The 20,893-nt window shown below is 42.3% G+C and overlaps 1 protein-coding gene across 1 annotated transcript; it reads right to left on the reverse strand.

Annotated features, from left to right (window-relative positions):
* Positions 1 to 25: 25 nt before the first annotated feature.
* Positions 26 to 12,895, reverse strand: MPZL2 (myelin protein zero like 2). Its single transcript, XM_027581312.2, has 6 exons — positions 12,530 to 12,895; positions 11,373 to 11,539; positions 10,885 to 11,095; positions 7,765 to 7,912; positions 3,994 to 4,069; positions 26 to 2,464 (listed from the first exon to the last, which is right to left on the reverse strand). The coding sequence occupies exons 1-5, from the start codon at positions 12,585 to 12,587 to the stop codon at positions 4,006 to 4,008; spliced, it is 648 nt and encodes a 215-aa protein (XP_027437113.1). The 5' UTR covers positions 12,588 to 12,895; the 3' UTR covers positions 26 to 2,464; positions 3,994 to 4,005.
* Positions 12,896 to 20,893: the final 7,998 nt, after the last annotated feature.

Consider the following 20,893-nt stretch of genomic DNA (forward strand, 5'->3'; position numbering starts at 1 on the left):
AATGAAGTAAGCCACAGACTGTTGGAAAAATTACAATTTATTTTTATGGAGTTCTGTCGTACTAGTCTTGATCCTCCAATTCTCTTCAGAAGTCATTTTTTACTCCCTACAGATTATTTTATTTGAACTATCTCAAAATAGGTTTCTATAGATTTAGAGTTAGAAGAGACCTAGGAGATTATACAGGAGCAGTCAATAAATATGTATTAGGCCTTCCTGACGAATGTGTACCTCAAGTGTCTTTGGGTCGTGTTTTGTGGGTAGCTATCACAGTGTCCAGCTCCGTACCTACATAAATTGAATATTTATTAAACTGCTGTTTACAGTGGCAATGATGAAATGACTACAACATATAATAGAGGGAAAAAAGGAACTCTTTTGGTGGGAAAAGTGAGCAAGTAATGTTTTCAGTGCTGGAAGTGAAATGAAGTGATAGTGTCCCATTCTTCTCAAAAGATGGGATGGTACCCTGCTCCAATCATTAGTCAACCTATCCTCTTGGAATCTGCGTGTATTTAATGAAAACAAGAGGGGAACAAAAGTATGCTTCAGGGGCGCCTGGGTGGCTCAGTCAGTTGGGCATCTGCCTTCAGCTCGGGTCATGTTGGTACTTGCTGTGTAAAATGTTTAGATTTGTATATAAGCAAATTATATAATTGATAATTCTTTATTACTAAAGGTTATTTACAAATGTGTTTAAGGCACAGTAAAAAATAAATTACAATACAAAAGTTATCTTTAGGAAGAGGACACTGAACAGGGTCATATTAACCCCTGAATATTTAGCCAAGACACAAGCTACAAGTTTTATGGAAAAGACTCCATGAGTTTTTAACCACTTCTTCATTACACTTATGGAACATCATCCAGGCCATCTGTTTGAAAAAATATTATGTTATTTTCAAAGGCTGAATTATGGATAAAAATAGAAAATGTGAGTTAAAGGTAATATAGACCTTAAATCTAACTTTTAGTTTCAAAACTAAGTATTAAGACTACTTTTTTAGTGTAAAAGACAAAATGAGACAGGTATGCAATGAATCAGAATCAAGGGTCATATGTAAATTGTACCAACTATTTTAAAATACCCGAAAAAAAATATCAAAGTTCAGCATCTTTAAATACAGGTAACTATTTGAAAATTCCAGTTTGTTAAAAGAAAGAACATCTTTGGCCCAGTCAGTAAAAACTGAAAATATTAGACGATAAAGATGCGGGAGAGGGAGCACCTAAACTTTCAGATATTTTGTACATTTTGAATAAATGCTGCTATAGCTTAAGTTTGGAAAGACACTGGGAGATTAAACACTTTAAAAAGCACTCTTCTTTCCGTAGCCCACTTATAAAGTTTGCTTTCTCTACTAGTATAAGGGAAAAAACAAATAAAGTTGGTTTCATATTATTAGTTTTGGTATTTCTTTGCCCCATACCAAATCCTCCCTCCCACAAAGTAAGCAAGTAAATTAAAGCAAAAATAAGATAAAGGAAAAAAATAAATAATATCATCCAGTTCTCAGAGCTTTATATAACACTGTACAAAATTATCATCAATATAGGGGTGATTTTTTTTACCAGCCCTAAATTTTTACAGTTGTAACATACTATTTCAGAATCCTTCCATGTAACTGCTTAATGATTCCAGTCTGCAAGTGAACTTAGATTTTGTTCTGTTGTTATAGATAACTGAATAGTAAGCTAAACAGTATTCACTGCTCATGAAAAACCTGCACTTTTGGTTGTTTCACAACACAGAAAAAAAAAAAAGGTGACAAGTGATTCATCCTGGGGTGGCATTTATAAACTTTTCTAGCTAGTCTGTGATTTAGATTTGTGCTATTATAAAACTTGGATCAACAAAACAAAAAACAAACATTATCTAGGATACTGAAAAAAATTCAATAAAACAAGATGTGTCCCATACTTAAGGACAGCCATGAAAAAATCAAACTGTTCCTTTAACAGTTTGAATTTAAGATTTACTGTTAATCAATCAAAAACAGCTGGGAGAATTAGCTCACTTTTAATTAAGAGTGAGAAGGAAAGAGTAAACACATTAACTTTAGTAGCAAGAGTGCTACTCTAAAGAAACTAGTATGTTAAAGGAAACATCATGACAGACAAGTTGGCTTTCATCTCATTTGATACCAATGTATGTGTGTACAATTAATAATCCACAAGGAGTGTTTAAGGGCAAAAATGTAGCTTCTTAGTATAAAAGGCTAATAATGGGCATTTGAAAAATATTTGCACTTTGAAATTAAATAAAACCTTAGTAATAGACTGTGTGTGTTTGTTGGTATCTGCTCAAGAGGGCCTTTGCCAGCTCCAGAGAGATGTTGCTCATCTAGATGGTTATGTACTGCAGAGCTGCTTGGAAGACAGGTCACAACTGAAAAAGCCAAAGAAAAGCTTCCATCAACTTCAGCTTATCCTAAAGTTCTTGTTCTTGGGAATCTTCAGCTTCCTGAAATACAAAAGTTTAAATGGATAATGCATTTGGAAAGAGTGCATAGAGATACCTGGAATTATGAATTACATATATATTATTAGATATGTTCGCCACTGTGAAGGAAAATATTCTTAATCTACTTGTTCTCCTCCTAATTTAACTTTTAAAAGATGTTTCCTGATCCTTGTTAAATAGTTCTCAGTGTCAATTTCCTTAAGTCATAGCCTCTGCCTTGCATGGACACTTGGATGATCCATAAGCTCACCCACACACATGCATGCCTTCTCTCTCTCTCTCTCTCTCTCCCTTTTTATTATAAACAAAATCAAGCACACAGAAAAGCAGAAAAGACAGTGTATAGAATTCACTCATTACCTAATTTTAAAGCATTTTTTGTATTATTTGCCATATATTTATTTGGTTTTTAATTTGTTATATATAAATACATATATAAATTTATATGTAATAAATGTATATTATATATAAATGTATATTTAAGATAGGGACATTCTCCTCTGTAACCACAATATCTTTATTATACCTAATAAAAATTAACAGTAATTCCCTAATATTATCCATTTTCAAAATTTTCATATTCAAGACTCCCAACTGCCCTCCCCACCAAAATCTTCTTACAACTAGTTTGTTAAAACTAGTATCCATCCAGTAAGGACATCCAGTCACATTGCACTTGATTGTGTTAGTTCCTTAAATTTCTTTTCATTTCCATCTTTACTTTTCATGACCCTGACTTGTTAGAGAATCTGCTTGGCTTTAAAAAGACAATAGTCCTTGGTAAAATCTCTCTCTGATACTAGATTCTTCTGGGTTTACAACAGAATCATTTCTCTCCATAGTCTATTTTATAAATCCTTGAGGGCTTTCCCTGAAGCTTTGGGTTACAAAAATGTGACTCTTTTTGCAAATAATAATAGTGGACCTACTTCACAGAATAGGAAAAATTCTGATCATATGAAAAATAAATCATCCTACCCTTTAAGCATAATAAACCTGAAAACTAGAAAAATAGAACTACACACTACTAAAATTAGATTCATAGTCCCAATAACTAGATGAAAGGAGTCGAAATCAATTCCAAGTAGTATAACAGTTCTGTCAAAATGTCAGACATACCTATTGAGTCATTCTCTTGATGCCACAATTGGTTTATGACAAAATACAACAAGCAGATATTACTTCTTTCATTTAAAAAAATAAAGATTTATTTACATGTTGAAAGTGAATTTATTATTCTTGGTCATGGTAAACATAACCACAAAGGCTCCAATAATCTTAGAATTCTCCCATCTTCCATGGCAGTAGGCTCTAACTGCCTCATCCTTTGCACAAAACACACTCAAAGAGGACGCTGTATATAACACTAATAGAAGACTTTTATCTCCCTGACCCAGCTCCTCTAATTTCATGTAGAAAACACCTAACATCTAATTTCATGAAGAAGTCCTAAAATCTGGGAGATCCACATTAGAGATGGGCCAGACAAGAAACCTAAGGAAAGAAATCAACTCATTTATGAGCCTCACCATCTAAGAATGTTAGTCTGTGTCTTCTAAATAAATGGAGACCTTTTTTTCTTGGTTGAGCCTTTCCTCTTCTTTTCTGTAACAAAGAAGTAGAAACGAATGTCAGGTGAAAATGACAAGAAGCAACGGAGGTAAATCTTAGAAAGAAAGCTTTGGGTGATGTATTTTCTCGCATATTTTGGGAAGCATTAAATGCATCTGGGAATAGACCCAAGCTTACAGAGAGCTAAACCACTAGTGCCTTCTATCTACTAATACACATGCCTCCACATGAGCCTGGGTCTCTGAACTTCTACTTGCTTCAGAATACTTTTAGATGGGGATACAATTTGGGAACCTGAAGGAGTTAAAGCAGACACCTTAGTTTATCATTAGTATCCAGCCTCTAATCCCATTCCTTATTCAGAAAAGAAAAAAGAAAAAAATTTGTGTTGACCTAGAAGCCATCTTTATTGCTTTGTAGTCAAACCCTAACATCACAGTTGGGTTCGTTGGGCTTCTTAAAATCAATTCTATTTACTTCAGTAAATATTTCTTGAGGAAAGGAAACAAATGGTGCTGGGACAGCTGAAAAACTATAATTGCAAAAGAATGAATTTGGACTCCTACTTCACTCCACATACAAAAATTAACTCAAAATTAATCAAAGAATTAAAACTGTAAAGTTCTGGGACGCCTGGGTTGCTCAGTTGGTTAAGCGACTGCCTTCGGCTCAGGTCATGATCCTGGAGTCCCGGGATCGAGTCCCGCATCGGGCTCCCTGCTCAGCGGGGAGTCTGCTTCTCCCTCAGACCCTCCCCCCTCTCTTGCTCTCTCTCTCTCTCATTCTCTCTCTCAAATAAATAAATAAATCTTAAAAAAATAAAATAAAATAAAAAATAAAACTGTAAAGTTCTTAGAAGAAAACAAGCATAAATCTTCATGACCTTGAGTTGGGCAGTGGTTTCTTAGATACGACACCAATAGCAGAAGCAACAAAAGAAAAAATCAAGGAATTGGACTTCATCAAAATTAAAAAGTTCTGTGCTTCAAAGGACATGAAGAAGAAAGTGAAAAGGCAACCCACAAAAGACAACCCAGCTTGTAAATGGGCAAAATATTTGAATAGATAGATCTCCAAATAAGATATGCAAATGGCCAATAAACACATGGAAGGATGCTCAACATCATCAGTCATTAGGAAATTGCAAATCAAAACCTCAGTGAGATGCCACTCCACGCCCACTAGGTGGCTATAATCAAAAGGTCAGACAACAAGTGTTGTCAAGGATATGGACAAATTAGAAGCTTATATGTTGCTGGTGGGAGTATACAATGGTGTAGCTATTTTGGAAAACAGTCTGGTAATTCCTCAAAAAGGTAAACATAGAGTAACCATATGTTCCAATAATTCCACTCCTAGGTATATACCCAGGAGAGTTGAAAACATATGTCTCCACAAAAATGTATAAATAAATGTTCATAGCAGCATTAGTCATATTGGCCAAAAAGCAGAGAAAATCTAAGCATCCATCAATTGAATGGATAAACAAAACGTGGTATGTACATGCAATGGAATATTATACAGCCATAAAAAGGAATGAAGTACTGCTACTATATGCTCTACATGGATGAACTTCGAAAATACTATACTAAGTCAAAGAAGCAGACATAAAAGGCCACACTGTATGATTATCCATTTATATGAAATGTCCAGAATAGGTGTAGGAATGCTGGCCATACTGACTCCATCTTTGACCCACCACCTTGTTGTAGTCTGCTTAATGACCTCTTCAGGGCTACATGTTCTAGAGTAATGTATAAGATGTAATGTAAAAGATAAATGTTCAAACCCCACACCTACATTCCAAAACCAGAATGTCCAGGGAGCTTATTCTGGATTTCAATGGGCCCATTAAGATACTGGTGCAGAGCCATCAAAACGAATGAGATCTTGCCATTTGCTACGATGTGGATGGAACTGGAGGGTATTATGCTGAGTGAAATAAGTCAGTCAGAGAAAGACATGTATCATATGACCTCACTGATAGGAGGAATTCTTAATCTCAGGAAACAAACTGAGGGTTGCTGGAGTGGGGATGGGGTGGGAGGGATGGGGTGGCTGGGTGATAGACATTGGGGAGGGTATGTGCTATGGTGAGGGCTGTGAATTGTGCAAGACCGTTGAATCACAGATCTGTACCTCTGAAACAAATAATACATTATATGTTAAAAAAAAAAAGAAAAGAAGAAGATAGCAGGAGGGGAAGAATGAAGGGGGGAAATCGGAGGGGGAGACGAACCATGAGAGGCGATGGACTCTGAAAAACAAACTGAGGGTTCTAGAGGGGAGGGGGATGGGGGTATGGGTTAGCCTGGTGATGGGTATTAAAAAGGGCACGTTCTGCATGGAGCACTGGGTGTTATGCACAAACAATGAATCATGGAACACTACGTCAAGAACTAATGATGTAATGTATGGTGATTAACAATAAAAAATTTAAAAAAAACAGATACTGGTGCAGATAACATAGTTTTCCGCGGAGCCACAGGTGGTGCCAGAAGGTCTGTTAAACGTTAGCAATCAATCACGTGTATGCGAACACGCCCCCCCACACATCCTGCCCCTTTAAAACCAGCAAACTAGGGGCGCCTGGGTGGCTCAGTTGGTTAAGTGTCTGCCTTGGGCTCGGGTCGTCATCCCAGGGTCCTGCTTCTCCCTCTCCCTCTGCCTATCGCTCTGCCTACTTGTGCTCTCTCTCTCTCTCTCTCTGTCAAATAAATAAACAAATAAAACCAGCAAACTAAAACATGGGACTTCGGAGGTGACTAGCTGTGCTGCTGTCCAGATGGCGGTTCTCTTGATCCTCCCTGTCGGTAAGTCACTCGGCATAAAACTCTGTATTCTGTATGGAGTTGCCTACCGCCTTTTCGTTTCAAAGTGCCTTCTCAGTTTGGGGGGCACTTTACATTCTCCTCACCTTTGAACAATAGGCAAATCCATAGAGACAGAAAGATTAGTAGTTGTCAGGGGCAGGTGGGAGGGGACAATGGTGATGGCTAAAGGGCATGGAGTTTCTTTTGGAGGTGATCAAAATTCTGGAATCAGTGGTGATGGTCACACAACTTCGCGAACATTAAAAAGGTGAATGCTTATGGTAGGTAAATTTCATCTCAAAAAATATACATAGTTATTGAGCACCTTCTATCAGCATGGCTGACTTTCCTAGGCACTGATTGGCGGCGCCCCTGCTGACTGCCCAGTGGTCCTTACAAATGTACACTTTACATTAAAAGTAAAGGAATGTCCTAGAAAAGTTTTATATAAGCAGATTCTGATAATATCAAATCCTCCATAATAAAGCCTATAATGAAATCTTCAATGAAATTAATTAAGAAAGCTTTTATAGGGCGCCTGGGTGGCTCAGTTGGTTAAGCAACTGCCTTCGGCTCAGGTCATGATCCTGGAGTCCCGGGATCGAGTCCCACATTGGGCTTCCTGCTCAGCGGGGAGTCTGCTTCTCCCTCTGACCCTCTTCCCTCTCGTGCTTTCTATCTCTCATTCTCTCTCTCTCTCAAATAAATAAATAAAATCTTTAAAAGAAAAAAAAAAGAAAGCTTTTATAAAGTTACTAAATCACGCCCTAATTTATCTATCTGGTGAATCTGAATTCTTTCACAAGACTTACTCAGAGCTAAGAACATCTGTTCAACAATCATTTAGCCCAAGTGTAAAATACCAAGAATCATGATAAGAGTGTTAGAAGGCTTCCCAGAACTGCCCAGCCTTACGGTTTTATCTCCACCACTCTATGAGCTCTCTCAGCCCAGCGCTTCTTCCGGAAATGCTGGACGAGGACCACCACGATTACTATGATGACCATCAGTGCACAAGCAGAGCCAATGGCCAGGGCCAGGAAGTAGATCTCAGAGAAGCGGACTGCAAGGAAAAAAAAGTAGATCTCATGTTTCTAAAAAGAGAAGGGACATGATGAAATCTAAAGTGAGAAGGGTGTATTTTCATCATTAAATGGAATCTTCCTTTCTCCCACCGTATTACCTTGTCAACTCTAGGAGCAATAAGAAAGCTACGCAGACTACTTTACTGTTCTCAAACTACGGTCCCAGGAGTAGCAGCAACACTCTTAAGAACTCTGAAATGCGAATTATCAGGCGCCTCCAGAATGGCAAGGGCCCGGCCCTCTGTTTTAACCTGTCCTGCAGGTGATTCTGATGCAGACTGAAACTTCGAGAATTACTGAGCCAGTTGAACCACCTCGTGGGGTAAGGTTATTGCTGACCTCATCAAACCCAGTGCCCGAACTGTTTCTCCTCAATTCCCTCTCATCTCTGGCATTCAGTCAGTCATTTATTCCAATTTATTAAGGGCCTACTATGTTCAGACATTGCAGCGGAAATACAAAGCCAAAAATGATATTACCTTCAAGGAACTCATGCCCACCAGGAAGATAGGCAAGTAAATCAGTAACGATAGTCTAGCAGATAAAATGATGCAAGAGGGAACCTAGACGGAAAGGTCCCTAAACCAGGCAGAATCTGAAGCCTGGGTCTCTTATCTTTTAGTCTGATTTCTGATTTAAACTTAAGTAAACGCAGGGCTCCTGAGCGGTTCCGTCGGTTAAGCGTTTGCCTTCGGCTCAGGTCATGATCTTGGGGGTTCTGGGATCAGGCCCTGAGTCCCTGCTCAGCAGAGAGTCTGCTTCTCCCCCTCCCTCTGCGCTCTCTCTCAAATAAATAAATAAAATCATTTTTTTAATTAAATAAATAAACTTCAGTAAACCCTCGGAGCCAGAAAAGACATTAGAGAAATGTCCAGCCCAGGAGTCCCCAGCCTGGAGTCTGTGAAGGAGGACAGGGATAGAGGGGAGCCATAAGCCCACAAACTCCATGTCATTTTGTGTGTGTATGTGTACATTTTTGTGGGAAGCAGAGATGTGGCTTTCACTAGATTCTCAGAGTAGTTATCACAGCACGTGGAAGAACCACGTGTTCTTATCTAACCTGTTCATGCAGGTAAGCTGCAGATGGAATTCAGAAACTGAGATCCCAGGACATTCCAATACGTCTTTCGGTACTCAAATGACTTCTCCAAGGTCACACAGCCCTATTGATGGGGCCCCTGAAGGATGATACTAGGAATGAAAGGAGGAAATCCTACCACTTTACAGGCTTATACGTTTTGGGTAGTAATATTATGTGTTGGTTAAGAGCATGCGCCAGAGAGAGTTAGATCAAAATATCAGCTCCACCATTTACTAGCTGTGTGATTTGGGGTAACTAATTTATTTGAGCCTCAGATTCTTCAGGGTATTAAATAGGGGTAACAATATCCATTTCTTGAGTTCTTATTTAAAAAATTCTATTCCTGGGGGGCGCCTGGGTGGCTCAGTTGGTTAAGCGTCTGCCTTCGGCTCGGGTCATGATCCCAGGGTCCTGGGATCGAGTCCCGCATCGGGCTCCCTGTTCCTTGGGAGCCTGCTTCTCCCTCTGCTTCTCTTTCTCTCTCTCTCTCTCTCCTCTTCTGTCTCTCATGAATAAATAAATAAAATCTTTAAAAAAAATTTAAAAAAATAAAAAAAAAATTCTATTCCTGGGGGCACCTGGCTGGCTCAGTCAGAAGAGCACACGACTCTTGATCTCAGGGTTGTGAGTTTGAGCCCCACGTTGGGCGTAGAGATCACTAAAAATAAATAAATAAAGTAAAAAAAAAATTTTGTGTAAATTGTTCCATGCTGTGCCAGCACATAATAAACACTCAATATGTGGTAGCTATTATAATTTTCAATGCAAACAAATATTTTTTTCTTTTTTTTAAAGATTTTATTTATTTATTTGAGAGAGAGAGAATGAGAGACAGAGAGCATGAGAGGGAAGAGGGTCAGAGGGAGAAGCAGACCCCCCCCCCCCCCCACTGAGCAGGGAGCCCGATGCGGGACTCGATCCCGGGACTCCAGGATCATGACCTGGGCTGAAGGCAGTCGCTTAACCAACTGAGCCACCCAGGTGCCCAACAAATATTTTTTTCAGGGCAAGTCAAGAGTTTGGGGAATTTTTACATCTATTATCTCACTTTATCTTCACCATAATCCTTGCTATATTATTCTCACTGTAAGGAGAGAAAAAAAAAGATTTATTGACAGTTGGTAAATGATAACAGTGGCTCAAACCCAGATTTACAACTCAGAAGTTTTATGGTCTTTGCTTTTCGTTATCTGGCAGTTTCCAGGTTTGCCTTTACAGGATTGCAAGCAATACGGTACATTTGTTTAGAGGCTTTGGAGTCAAAGATGCTTGGGTTTGAGTTCTAAATGATTCTATGTATCAGCTCCATGAATTTGGACAAGGGACTTAATCTCTGTGAGCCTCAGTTTCCTCATTAGTAAAATGTGTAGCACTAAGAGCACAATAAACTAATGTGATATATAAAGATTAATGTATGCAAAGCCCGTGGCATGTGGGAGTACTTAATAAAGGAGAGCTGTTGTTATTGGTATCTGCCGCCTAGGGTGGTTGTGTGAGTTAAATGAGCTAGTTTGGGTCAAGTGCGGAACAGTGCCTGACAAAGTACTCAATAAGTATCTGGTGAATAAATGAGTGAATGAATGGATCTATTGTTAGTCTTTTATCAGAGAATTGCTTCCTCTCCCTTTTCCAATCTCAATGCCATTTCTGTAACAGATTCCCTGGTCCATTTGCTTAACTTTGTGTTTCTTTCCACAGCCAAACAAAACCTTTCTCTTTTTACCCCGCCACTCTTCAGTCTCCCTCTGTGGATTGCGGATCTGAAGGGCTAGCCCTGCTCTCTACCCTTTCAGCCATTACAAAAGATTACCCCTCTCTTTTCTACACGCTCTCACGCTTCCCCAAACGGTTTTCCCCTGCCCGACCTACCAGTGTGCACGACGCTGAGCCGAATCTCCCCTATCAGCCCATCAACGTCAGGTGGGTTCTTCACCTGGCAGGTGTATGTCCCATTGTCATTAAACTGCAGCTTCCACAGGATGATGGAGACATCGTACCGCTCAGGGTTCCCGTCCCAGACCACCCGATCCTTGAAACGCCCACTCATGGGTTTGAAGGGATCCACATGGTAGTAGAATACCTAGAAGGGAGAAGTGGCCAAAGGTCTTCTTCAGTACGTGGGCAAGGAGGCTGAGATGGAGGGAGCCAGCCTCATTGCCCCATCTGCAGCTCTCCCCCAAGAACCTCTTGCTCTCCCGTTGATGGACCTCTCAGTTCTGTCTGTCTCTGTCCCAAGAATTGTTTCTCAGCTTTGCCCTGCGCTTGTTGCTAAGAAAAGCACAGGAAGGGCAAGGAGAAATGGACTGGCTTATTTTCCCAGCCAAGGGTCTCCTGGCCAATGACAATAATCTACTTACAAACTGCTCAGGTCCCCCATCTCGAGGCCGGAAGTTCCAGGTCACTGTCAGAGCATCACCCACAGGAGCAAAGCTGGAGAAAGTGCATTTTAGCCGAACATCTGTCCCGTTGACAGCCTCTAGTGCTTGGGAGGTGTAAATTTCCACTGCCACTATCTGCGCAAGGGCTGCCGCAAAGAAAAGGAAAAGGGAAGATGTGGATTAAAACAATTTCTGCGGACACTGCCAAAATAAATGTCTGAGTGCGGCACGAAACCGGATTGAGATGCCCCAGCTCTCAGACTTAGTTCATCCTGAGTCTGCATACTCCCACGTACATGCACCTGTGGCCTTCCTATGCCATAGAACTAAAAATACCACCCAGAGAGCCTTCTTAGTGCTCTCACTTTTGCCATGGCACCATACCCCAGCCTCACGGTACCCACTGCAGACTGTTCTAGCAAACTATAGACGTCGGCAAATAAAATTGAAAGCAGAAACAAATCAAAACTAATCATAACATGAATTAGACATGTATTCAGATTAAGCATTATGTATTGTGTGTATCACGGTCCCCTCTAAGTTGTCCAGAAAGGGTCCTTGTTAGGTCACGATTTCATACTGTTCCTAGTCTTCTGCAGAAATTGAATTCATTAACCTAGCCAGCTTCTGCTTGCACCCCTGGAACCTCTATACCTAACGTGGCATTTTTTTTACCGTGATATTTACGTTAAGAACTTGCACGTTGGGCCAGTTTCAAAATTACAGGGGGTGGGGTGTGCTCTCTCCTTAAATTCTCAGCTTTTCCAGGGCTACTGCAAGTCCCAGACAAGACCCACACACAGAAATCCCAGTGCCAAGTCCTGCCCGCAGTGGGAGGTTGAGAGTAGCCACATGGAAGAAAAAAAAAAAAAAAAAAGGTTTGTAACCTGAGATTAGAAAGCCCTCTCTGTGCCCGGAATCACTAGCAGCCGAAACACACCTAAACCTGTTTGTCCGAAATCACTTCTCCAAATACAACCCACCAACTTCAGTTTCAGTAAAGTCAAAACCAGAACGGACCGCCACTGTGGCTCAGGCTCCCCAACAAAACTCTGGCAACTTGGGAGACACTTAGCTAACTCTGTGGGGGTAGGCAGGGAAGGAGCGAACGCTGAGAGAAGCCCGCCAGCCCTTACCTGTGAGCTGTATGCCAAGGAGAAGCAGCCCAGCACACGAAGGGCTCTTGCCATACATGAGGGAACCCAGCCCTGGCCCCGGCGACCAGACCGGGCAGACCGGGGGCTCCAGCTCCCGGCCAAGGGCACGCCTGTAAGGACAGCGCCGCGTTTTCCCCGAGAGAGGAGCCAGTCCCTCACCTACTGGGAAGCTGAGCGCCAGTGCCTGTGACTCATCCCTGCTCTGCTGGTGCACTTTGCTGGAGAATGAAAGGTGGGGCCTCAGCTCTCTACTGCCCGCCTCCCTTTCCTCCCTCCCGCCCTCTATGCTACAAAGCAGTCTGCACTTAGTTCCAAACCCTGCAGTCTGCTTTCTAAATTCCAGTCCGTCTGAGGGGCTCTGGCCTCTGGATGGCCTCAGAGACAGCCAGAGAAGGTGGTACCAGCCTGCAACGGCCCAGCAGCTTTGGGTTTGGCCCCCCGGACACACTGTTTTTTTCTAAGCAAGCTTCCCACTGGCCTGGGAAGTGAATGTTGAAATCTCCACGCAGTGACTCCGCTTCCCAAAGCACCTCCCTGGGGCCACAGGAGCCTAGACCGGATTCACACGACTCCAAAACAATTCAAATGTCTCAAGACCCTCTCCGGACAAAAAGTCCTACAGCTTATACCCTCAGTTTTTAGTTAAATGTTACCCACAAGCATCTCTGTGCCTTTTCTAGCTTGTAGCTTTCTCCTGACACCCACCTAAAATAGACCCAAATGAATCTCGATGTTTAATGATCCCTTCACTTTGAAGAACTTCAAGAAGAAGCCGGACATCGTCCCTGTTCATTTAACCTACTATCTCAATCCAGTTCACCTCCCCAATATTCCCATGAAGTGTTCCCATTTTTCCAGAGAAGATACTAAGAGCCCAGAGAAGGTAAGTGATTTGCCCAAGGTTGAACAGCCAACGGGTCGTAAAACTGGACCTTTTCTGACTCTTAAGTCTAATGCTCTTGCCGCAAAATTACGCCCAAAGTGAACCATGGACCCTGAGAACTCTCAAGGAAAAGGTTTTCATAATAACTTTTCTGTGCCTCAGATTTCATCTGCCATTTTTAGGGTGGCCACCTGTCCAGAAAAATCTGAAGAGCTGAGGAATTTAAATGAGAAAAGGTGCCTCCTTGTCTGGAAAGAGGGTGGCTAATTGTGAGAGATTAACAAAGCAGCATTGAGAAACAGCAGAAGACAAAGGATGATTACCCCTGAAGTTAAGAAGTAGGCTTGAGCAGGAGTCTAACCCTCAACAGAAACAAATTGCCCTAATCCCCGATTAGCAGCCTAGAAACTCTGGTGTTTCCTGACATCTCCTCATTAAACCCTGGAATGGAGAAGTGGCCAGAAAAGGGAGGATGGGTCAGGCTGACTGGAAAAGGTAAAACTTCATAAAGACGGAAGAAAATTCCACCAAGGGAGAGGCAGATTACAGAAGTGGAAAAGAAAAGACAAAAAGAAAAGAAAAGCAGCAGAAAGATGTCATGATCATGTGGGGAAAAGAAAGAAGAAAAGAGAGGAGGGAGGGAGGGAGAGAGAGAGAGAGAAAGAAAGAAAGAGAGAGAGAGAGAGGGAGAGAAAAACGGTAAACAACCAAAAACAGTTGTTAGAACAGAGAAACCCAGGGGCCACCCCAAATGAAGACCAGCAGTGTCTTAGCATGAATGTTTTCTTAAGGTGAGTGTTCCTGAAAACAGGGTGGCTCCTTTGTCGGCGTCTAGGTCAGAGATCCATCCAAACTTCAGCAGGCTGGGGGAAGTCTTCAAAATGGTGACGGGATAAATAGAGGCTCTCTGGTATGTAGGTCTGCAGTGTTCAGCTGCAGGAGCCTGAAAGAAAAGGAGTGAAGGAAACTTGATCCTCTTTGCTGGCTTCCAACTTGCAGAGAAACGCAGCTCCAAAGGAAGGAGAGGTAGACCCTGAGGTTTTGAAGTCTAGACCAAATTGCAAATCCGGTGAGAGGTAGAGTTACCAAAGAGGTCAAGGACACAGAGAAAAGCAGCAGGAGAGGAACCATGGGCAGGCAGCCCGAACTAACTGCCTGTTTGTCAGGAGCAGAAGAATCTCCCCCCCGCCCCCGCCCCAGGGTAGCCAGATGCCCGGCGAGCTGGCCCCCAGCCCTGCTCTGAGGGTCAGCAGCCGCCCAGATCCCATTCTTCAGCAGAGTTCAAGTTCCTGGCTTGGTGCCCAGCAACGCCCAATTCCTTCCTTCCAGTTAACAGGAGTAGTTCCAGAGTCACCCAGTTCCCCTCCCAGGGAGGGGAGGGAGGAGACCAATGGCTAGACTCCCTAAGTTGAGAAAACACTGAGTAAAAAGGATATTTGCCCCTGAGTCCCCAGGGAGCCCATCACAGGACTGTGATCAAAACTGGAGGCTTCTAGGGGCGCCTGGGTGGCTCAGATGGTTAAGCGTCTGCCTTCGGCTCAGGTCATGATCCCAGGGTCCCGGGATCGAGTCCCGCATCGGGCTCCCTGCTCAGCAGGGAGTTCGCTTCGCCCTCTGCCTCTGTCTCTCTCTCTCTGTCTCTCATGAATAAAAAAAAAATCTTAAAACTGGAGGCTTCTAGGTAAGGTCTAAAGTGCACTTAGTGCCTAGGCAAATGGGAGAAAAGGAAGAGAGAGTGAAGTTTTCAGAAACAGCACTTTTTTCCTAAACTTTTCCAGAGAAAAATCCTGATTATCATTAAAATGGATGGTGTACCAATAGTTTGAAGGCACCTCATCTTCCCAACCGCCTACGTGTTTCCCAAAATTATTTCAAATGGGGTACCAAGAAACTCACTGAGGGCTCAAAAGACATAAAGGATAACTAATCTGTATCAAGATTTGTAAAAATTGTCATGTTAACATCCAAGGCAAAAAAGTGTTGTTGTTTTTTTTTTCACAACACGAAATCAGCATTGTACAAAGCAAGAGAAACAAATGATTTAGCTCTTGGGGTGGTTCAAATAAAGTGTTTGTTTACTCAAAACTTTCTGTCCATGTTTTCTTATTAGGAAAGATTATATTTAATTTTTGTTCTATGCCAGGCAAGACATAAGAAGTAGAATAAGAGGGGCGCCTGGGTGGCTCAGTTGTTAGGAGTCTGCCTTCGGCTCGGGTCATGGTCCCAGGGTCCTGAGATCAAGCCCCGCATCGGGCTCCCTGCTGGGCAGGAAGCCTGCTTCTTCCTCTCCCTCTCCCCCTGCTTGTGTTCCCTCTCTCGCTGTGTCTCTCTCTGTCAAATAAATAAATAAAATCTTAAAAAAAAAAAAAGTAGAATAAGAGATTTCTGCCTGGGGAGGAAAATCGGAGTTCCAAAGAAGATTGGGAGGTGCAGTGTGTATGTTAACAAATAATTACCATAGTTTGTGACTTGAGAGAGAGAGAGTCAGGAGGCAGGGGCAGAGAGAATCCCAAGCAGGCTCCACACCCAGCATGCAGCCCAATGTGGGGCTCAATCTCATGACCCTGAGATCATGACCTGAGCCAAAATCGAGAGTCAGACCTTAACTGACTGAGCCACCCAGGCCCCCCTGAAATGGGTCCTTAAAGGATAAATGGGAATTCTGGAGAGAGAGGAGAAACAGAGGCACTCCTGTTGGGACAAACGGGAGGGGGTGGGCAGGAAATGTGTCTCCATGGGACCCACAAATAATTTCTCAACCCAGTGCTCAGGGAAGAGTGGCAGGCCAGGAGGCTGGAGAGAGGCTGGGCCCAGATGTCCAGGGTCCCCATTCTCCATCCTAAGGAGTATGGATTTGATCCTGACAACTACACCATTTGGAAGTAGCTAAGACACGACCTGAAAAGAGTGGAATGACTTTGGTATTTACCGGACCATTAAAAATAATGAGGAAAAGCCTTGGGACCTCAACCACCACATAATCTACCGACTTTCTCATATGCCCCCTGGCCTAGGAGCCAGAATGAGAAGTCCAAACTTAATACCCATTTTCAGAAGACTCAGAGACTCCCAGCCACCCCTACCAACAGCAGTGCCAATGGATAGCTCCTTTCTTTTCTTCCTTTTTTTTTTTTTTTTAAACTTCTGGTGAACTTCTCAAAGATGAGAGAGGGAGGCTAGGATGTCAGAGTCCTAGATGAGAGGTGGGCTTTCAGCCCAAAAGAAGTGGTGTGTTCCCCTTGGTCTTCTTCTTTGCTTTAACATTCCCTAGAGATATTCCAAGACCAAGTCTGGATCTGAGACTGAGCTCTAATAGCTTAGGAAAACCACGCGAGGAAACGCCTCCCTATTTCCCCACTTGACTGCAGCTTGGATACCTCCCCAGTAAAGCCCTGGGCTCCTTTCTTAATTATAGAGGAGGGGCATCATGCTCTTATTAACAGGCCCACAGAAGCGACTCTGAGGTTTAACCCTTCCCGTACTCTAAAGAGCAGCTAGATGGATTTGCACAGGGCTGGAGAGATGGGTATCTTTGAAGATAACTGAAGGACCTCCCTGCCCACCATAGGTACCACATCGAAATAATGGGTGAGAATTTACATTTATATCATGTTTATTGATGAACATAGCATCTTCTGGTTACCATGACCAATGTTCATTCTTAGGAAATTAATTCATTTCCCAAGAAAAGACCCAGCCACTTCTTTTTTGACTACTACATATTAGGAGGCAGGAGGCAGAAGCTGGACTCCCACCTGCTTGGATCCAAATGCACACTCGGCCACTGACTAGCTGTGAGGCCTTGGGCAGAGATTTCATTCTCTGTGCCTCGATTATGGCATATGTAAAATGAGAATAGTAATATCTGCCCCGTAGGCTGGGTGTAAGAATCTGATGAAATACTGTATTTAAATACAGCTCTATGCTCGGTGCGCATCGAAAACACTCAGTAAATTTGGTTGTGATTATACTTAATTAAGATATTGAAAACTGATCCTGTGACCACTTTGGGAGGAGATCTGCGAGTTTCTTATCAGGCCAAGTTTCGTATAAAGTTAACCACCTTAGCAATTCCACTCCCAGGTATTTATCCAAGAGAAATGAAGTTATATATCCACAAAAAGACTTGTATGAGAATATCCGTAGGAGTTTTATTCATAATAGTCCTGAACTGAAAAGAGCCCAGGGGCCATCAACAGAAAAATGGGTACTTCTGTAGAATACTCATACAATGGGGTACTACTCGGGGGGGGAAAAAGGGAACAAGCTTCTGACACATTCAACCACATGGACGCATCTCAAAAATACAAGGTTGAACAAAATTAGTCAGATATAAAGTAGCACATACTCTTGGGTTCCATTGGTATGAAGTTCTAGAACAGGCAAAACTAATCTTTGGTGGAAAAATCCTAACTGTTTACCCTTGGGAAAGTGGGGACGGGCTAACAGGAGGGGCACAAGGGAAATTTCTAGAGTGATGTTAATTTTCTGCATTTTGATAGGGGCTTGGGTTACACAGGCTTGTGCATTTGAAAAAACCTCTTCGAATGGTATACATGTAACATTTTGTGTGTTTCACTGTATGAAAATTTATTTCAATATTTTTAAAAAGAATTATAAATAAATATTGGACTCATTAATGTTGAATGTAGCAGAACGTGTCCTGATGCCTGCAATTTAATTTTTTAAGATTTTATTTATTTATTTATTTATTTATTTATTTATTTTATTTATTTTGAGAGAGAGAGCACAAGTATGGGGAGGGGCAGAGGGAGAGGGACAAGGCAGACCCCCACTGAGCAGGGAGCCCAAAGCGGGATTTGATCCCAGGACCCCGAGATCATGACCTGAGCTGAAGTCCGACACCCAACTGACTGAACCACCCAGGCGCCCCTGCAATTTAATTTTTTTTTTAAGATTTTATTTATTTATTTGAGAGAGAGAGAATGAGAGATAGAGAGCACGAGAGGGAAGAGGGTCAGAGGGAGAAGCAGACTCCCTGCTCAGCAGGGAGCCCGATGTGGGACTCGATCCCGGGACTCCAGGATCATGACCTGAGCCGAAGGCAGTCGCTTAACCAACTGAGCCACCCAGGTGCCCCCCTGCAATTTAATTTTAAAATGCATCAGAAAAGTAAGATGCATTGATGGATAAGTAGATAAAGGGATGGATAAGGAATGAGCAGATGCGTGACAAAACATGTATAATAAAATGTTACTTGAAGAACCTAGGTGGGGTATACAGGTGTTCAGTGTAAAATTCTTCCCGCTTCTTTGCATGTTTGAAAATGTTCATAATAAGACGTTGGCAAAATCTATTCCCTCTTTCACCAAGTTTCCTTAGCATTAAGTAAATGTTTATAAAGTGTTTGAGATTCATTATTTTACATTATGCTAGTTTAGACATCATTCCTTAGAATACTGGTAGTTTTTAACAAAGAAAAATTACCACTGATGGGGCTCTGTCAGTTAAGCGTCTGCCTTCAGGCCCTGATCCCAGAGTCCTGGGACTTAGCCTTGGCAGGGAGCCTGCTTCTCCGTCTGCCTGCCGGTCCCCCTGCTTGTGCATGCTCTCTCTCTTTCTCTCTCTCTGACAAATAAATAAATAAAATCTTTAAAAAAAAAAAATTAAGGCTAGGTTGTAACAGTATATATCTGGTGTGACCATGATTCTCTTTACTTTTATATTATATACATACACATAATATATCTAAATATATGGAATGGTTGCCTCAGAGGAGTGAGACCTGGGGAATCAGAATGGGCAACTTTTACTTTCTATACTATTTCACTTTATTTCCATGAGTTGATACTATTATAAATTTTTTAAAGAGTTAATTCAGGGATGTCTGGGTGGCTCAGTTGGTTAAGCGTCTGCCTTTGGCTCAGGTCATGATCCCAGGGTCCTGGGATGGAGCCTCATGTGGGGCTCCCTGCCCAGCGGGGAGCCTGCTTCTCCCTCTGCCTCTGCCTCTCCTCCCATCCCCGCCCCCTGCTCGTGTTCTCTGACTCTCTCTCTCTCTCTCTCTCAAATAAACAAATAAAATAATAAAATATTTAAAAAGAACATTTCCATTTATCAAGTGCCTACCTGGAGTGTCTGGCTGGCTCAGTCGGTGGAGTGTGCATCTCTTGATCTCGGGGTTGCAAGTTCAAGCCCCACGTTGGGTGTAGATATTACTTAAAAATAAAAACTTTGGGGAAAAAAGCTGCCTACTATGTAACCAGCACTGTGGTAGGCATGTTACATATATTATTTCTGATTTCCATAACTGTCCATAAATGTCTCCATTTTATAGATGAGGAAATTGAGGCTCAGAGAGATTTGTTCATTCTAGTATCTATTGAGCCCTATTGTAGATACAGAGAAAAGGGTAAAAAAGAATGATTAACCAGAGGTGAGGTTGAAAATCTAATCAGAGGCCAGACTTTAACAGTTCTTGATAAGAGTTAAGGTGGTTTGGACTTTATCTTGAAGACGGTAGAAAGACTGAAAACTTTTAAGCAAAAAGTGGTCGATCCGATTTGTGTATTAAAAAGAATCACTCGGGCGCCTGGGTGGCTCAGTCGTTAAGCGTCTACATTCAGCGCCGGTCTTGGTCCCAGGATCCTGGGATCAGCCCCGCATCGGCTCCCTGCTCCTCGGGAAGCCTCCCTCTACGCCTCCCACTCCCCCTGCTTGTGTTTCCTCTCTCACTGTGTCTCTCTCTGTCAAATAAATAAAATCTTTAAAAAAAAAAAAAAAGAATCACTCAGTGGGGCGCCTGGGTGGCTCTGTCCATTAAGCATCTGACTTTATTTTGGCTCAAGTCATGGTCTCAGGGTCGTGAGATTGAGCCCTGCACCGGGCTCCACAATGAGTGGGAAGTCTGCCTGACATTCTCTCCCTCTCCCTCTGCCCCTCTCGCCCCACTCCTGCTCTCTCACTCTCTCTCTCTCTCAGATAAATAAATAAAATCTTTTTAAAAATTTAAAAATTTTTTAAAAAGAATGTTCTGGTTGTTCAGGAGTGTCCTGGTTTATACCTGCTATCCTGCTGTAATGATTAATAGCACCCCTTTTATATTCCGGTGTTATGGTTTGGGAGATAATTTCTACGATCAGCTTAGATAAGGGGAACCCCAGAATGGGCCCAGATAAGGCTAACTTTGAAGGTAAAAGGGTCGGGAACAAAAACTGAAGTAGTTTTCGTGTGCGTGTGTGTGTGTGTGTGTGTGTGTGTGTGTGTGTGTGTGTTTATAAAGTTCTCTCTCCTCCTGAGGGAGGTCTCCGCTAATGGCTTCTCCTTTATGTGTTTTGTAGGAAAGACAGGTCACTGCCCCAGATGAGACAGGAGATAAGGGAGCAGACGACTGAAAGAGAAAGGAAGAGGTCTGCCATAGTTGGTGACAGGAATGACAGAGGAAATCTCAGTCTCCCAAGCCTGAGACTTAGAGGTCAGGAACACACCCAAGGTTTCCC

This window comes from Zalophus californianus, chromosome 11 (assembly GCF_009762305.2).
Source record: "Zalophus californianus isolate mZalCal1 chromosome 11, mZalCal1.pri.v2, whole genome shotgun sequence".
NCBI lineage: Eukaryota > Metazoa > Chordata > Mammalia > Carnivora > Otariidae > Zalophus > Zalophus californianus.

Excerpts from the sequence above, each read along its gene's own strand:
- MPZL2 (XM_027581312.2), bottom strand. The coding sequence starts at position 12,587 with ATGTATGGCAAGAGCCCTTCGTGTGCTGGGCTGCTTCTCCTTGGCATA. Across the intron at positions 11,540-12,529 it reads CCTTGGCATACAGCTCACAG|CCCTTGCGCAGATAGTGGCA; the intron begins GTAAGGGCTGGC and ends TCTTTGCGGCAG. Across the intron at positions 11,096-11,372 it reads ATGGGGGACCTGAGCAGTTT|GTATTCTACTACCATGTGGA; the intron begins GTAAGTAGATTA and ends TCTCCCTTCTAG.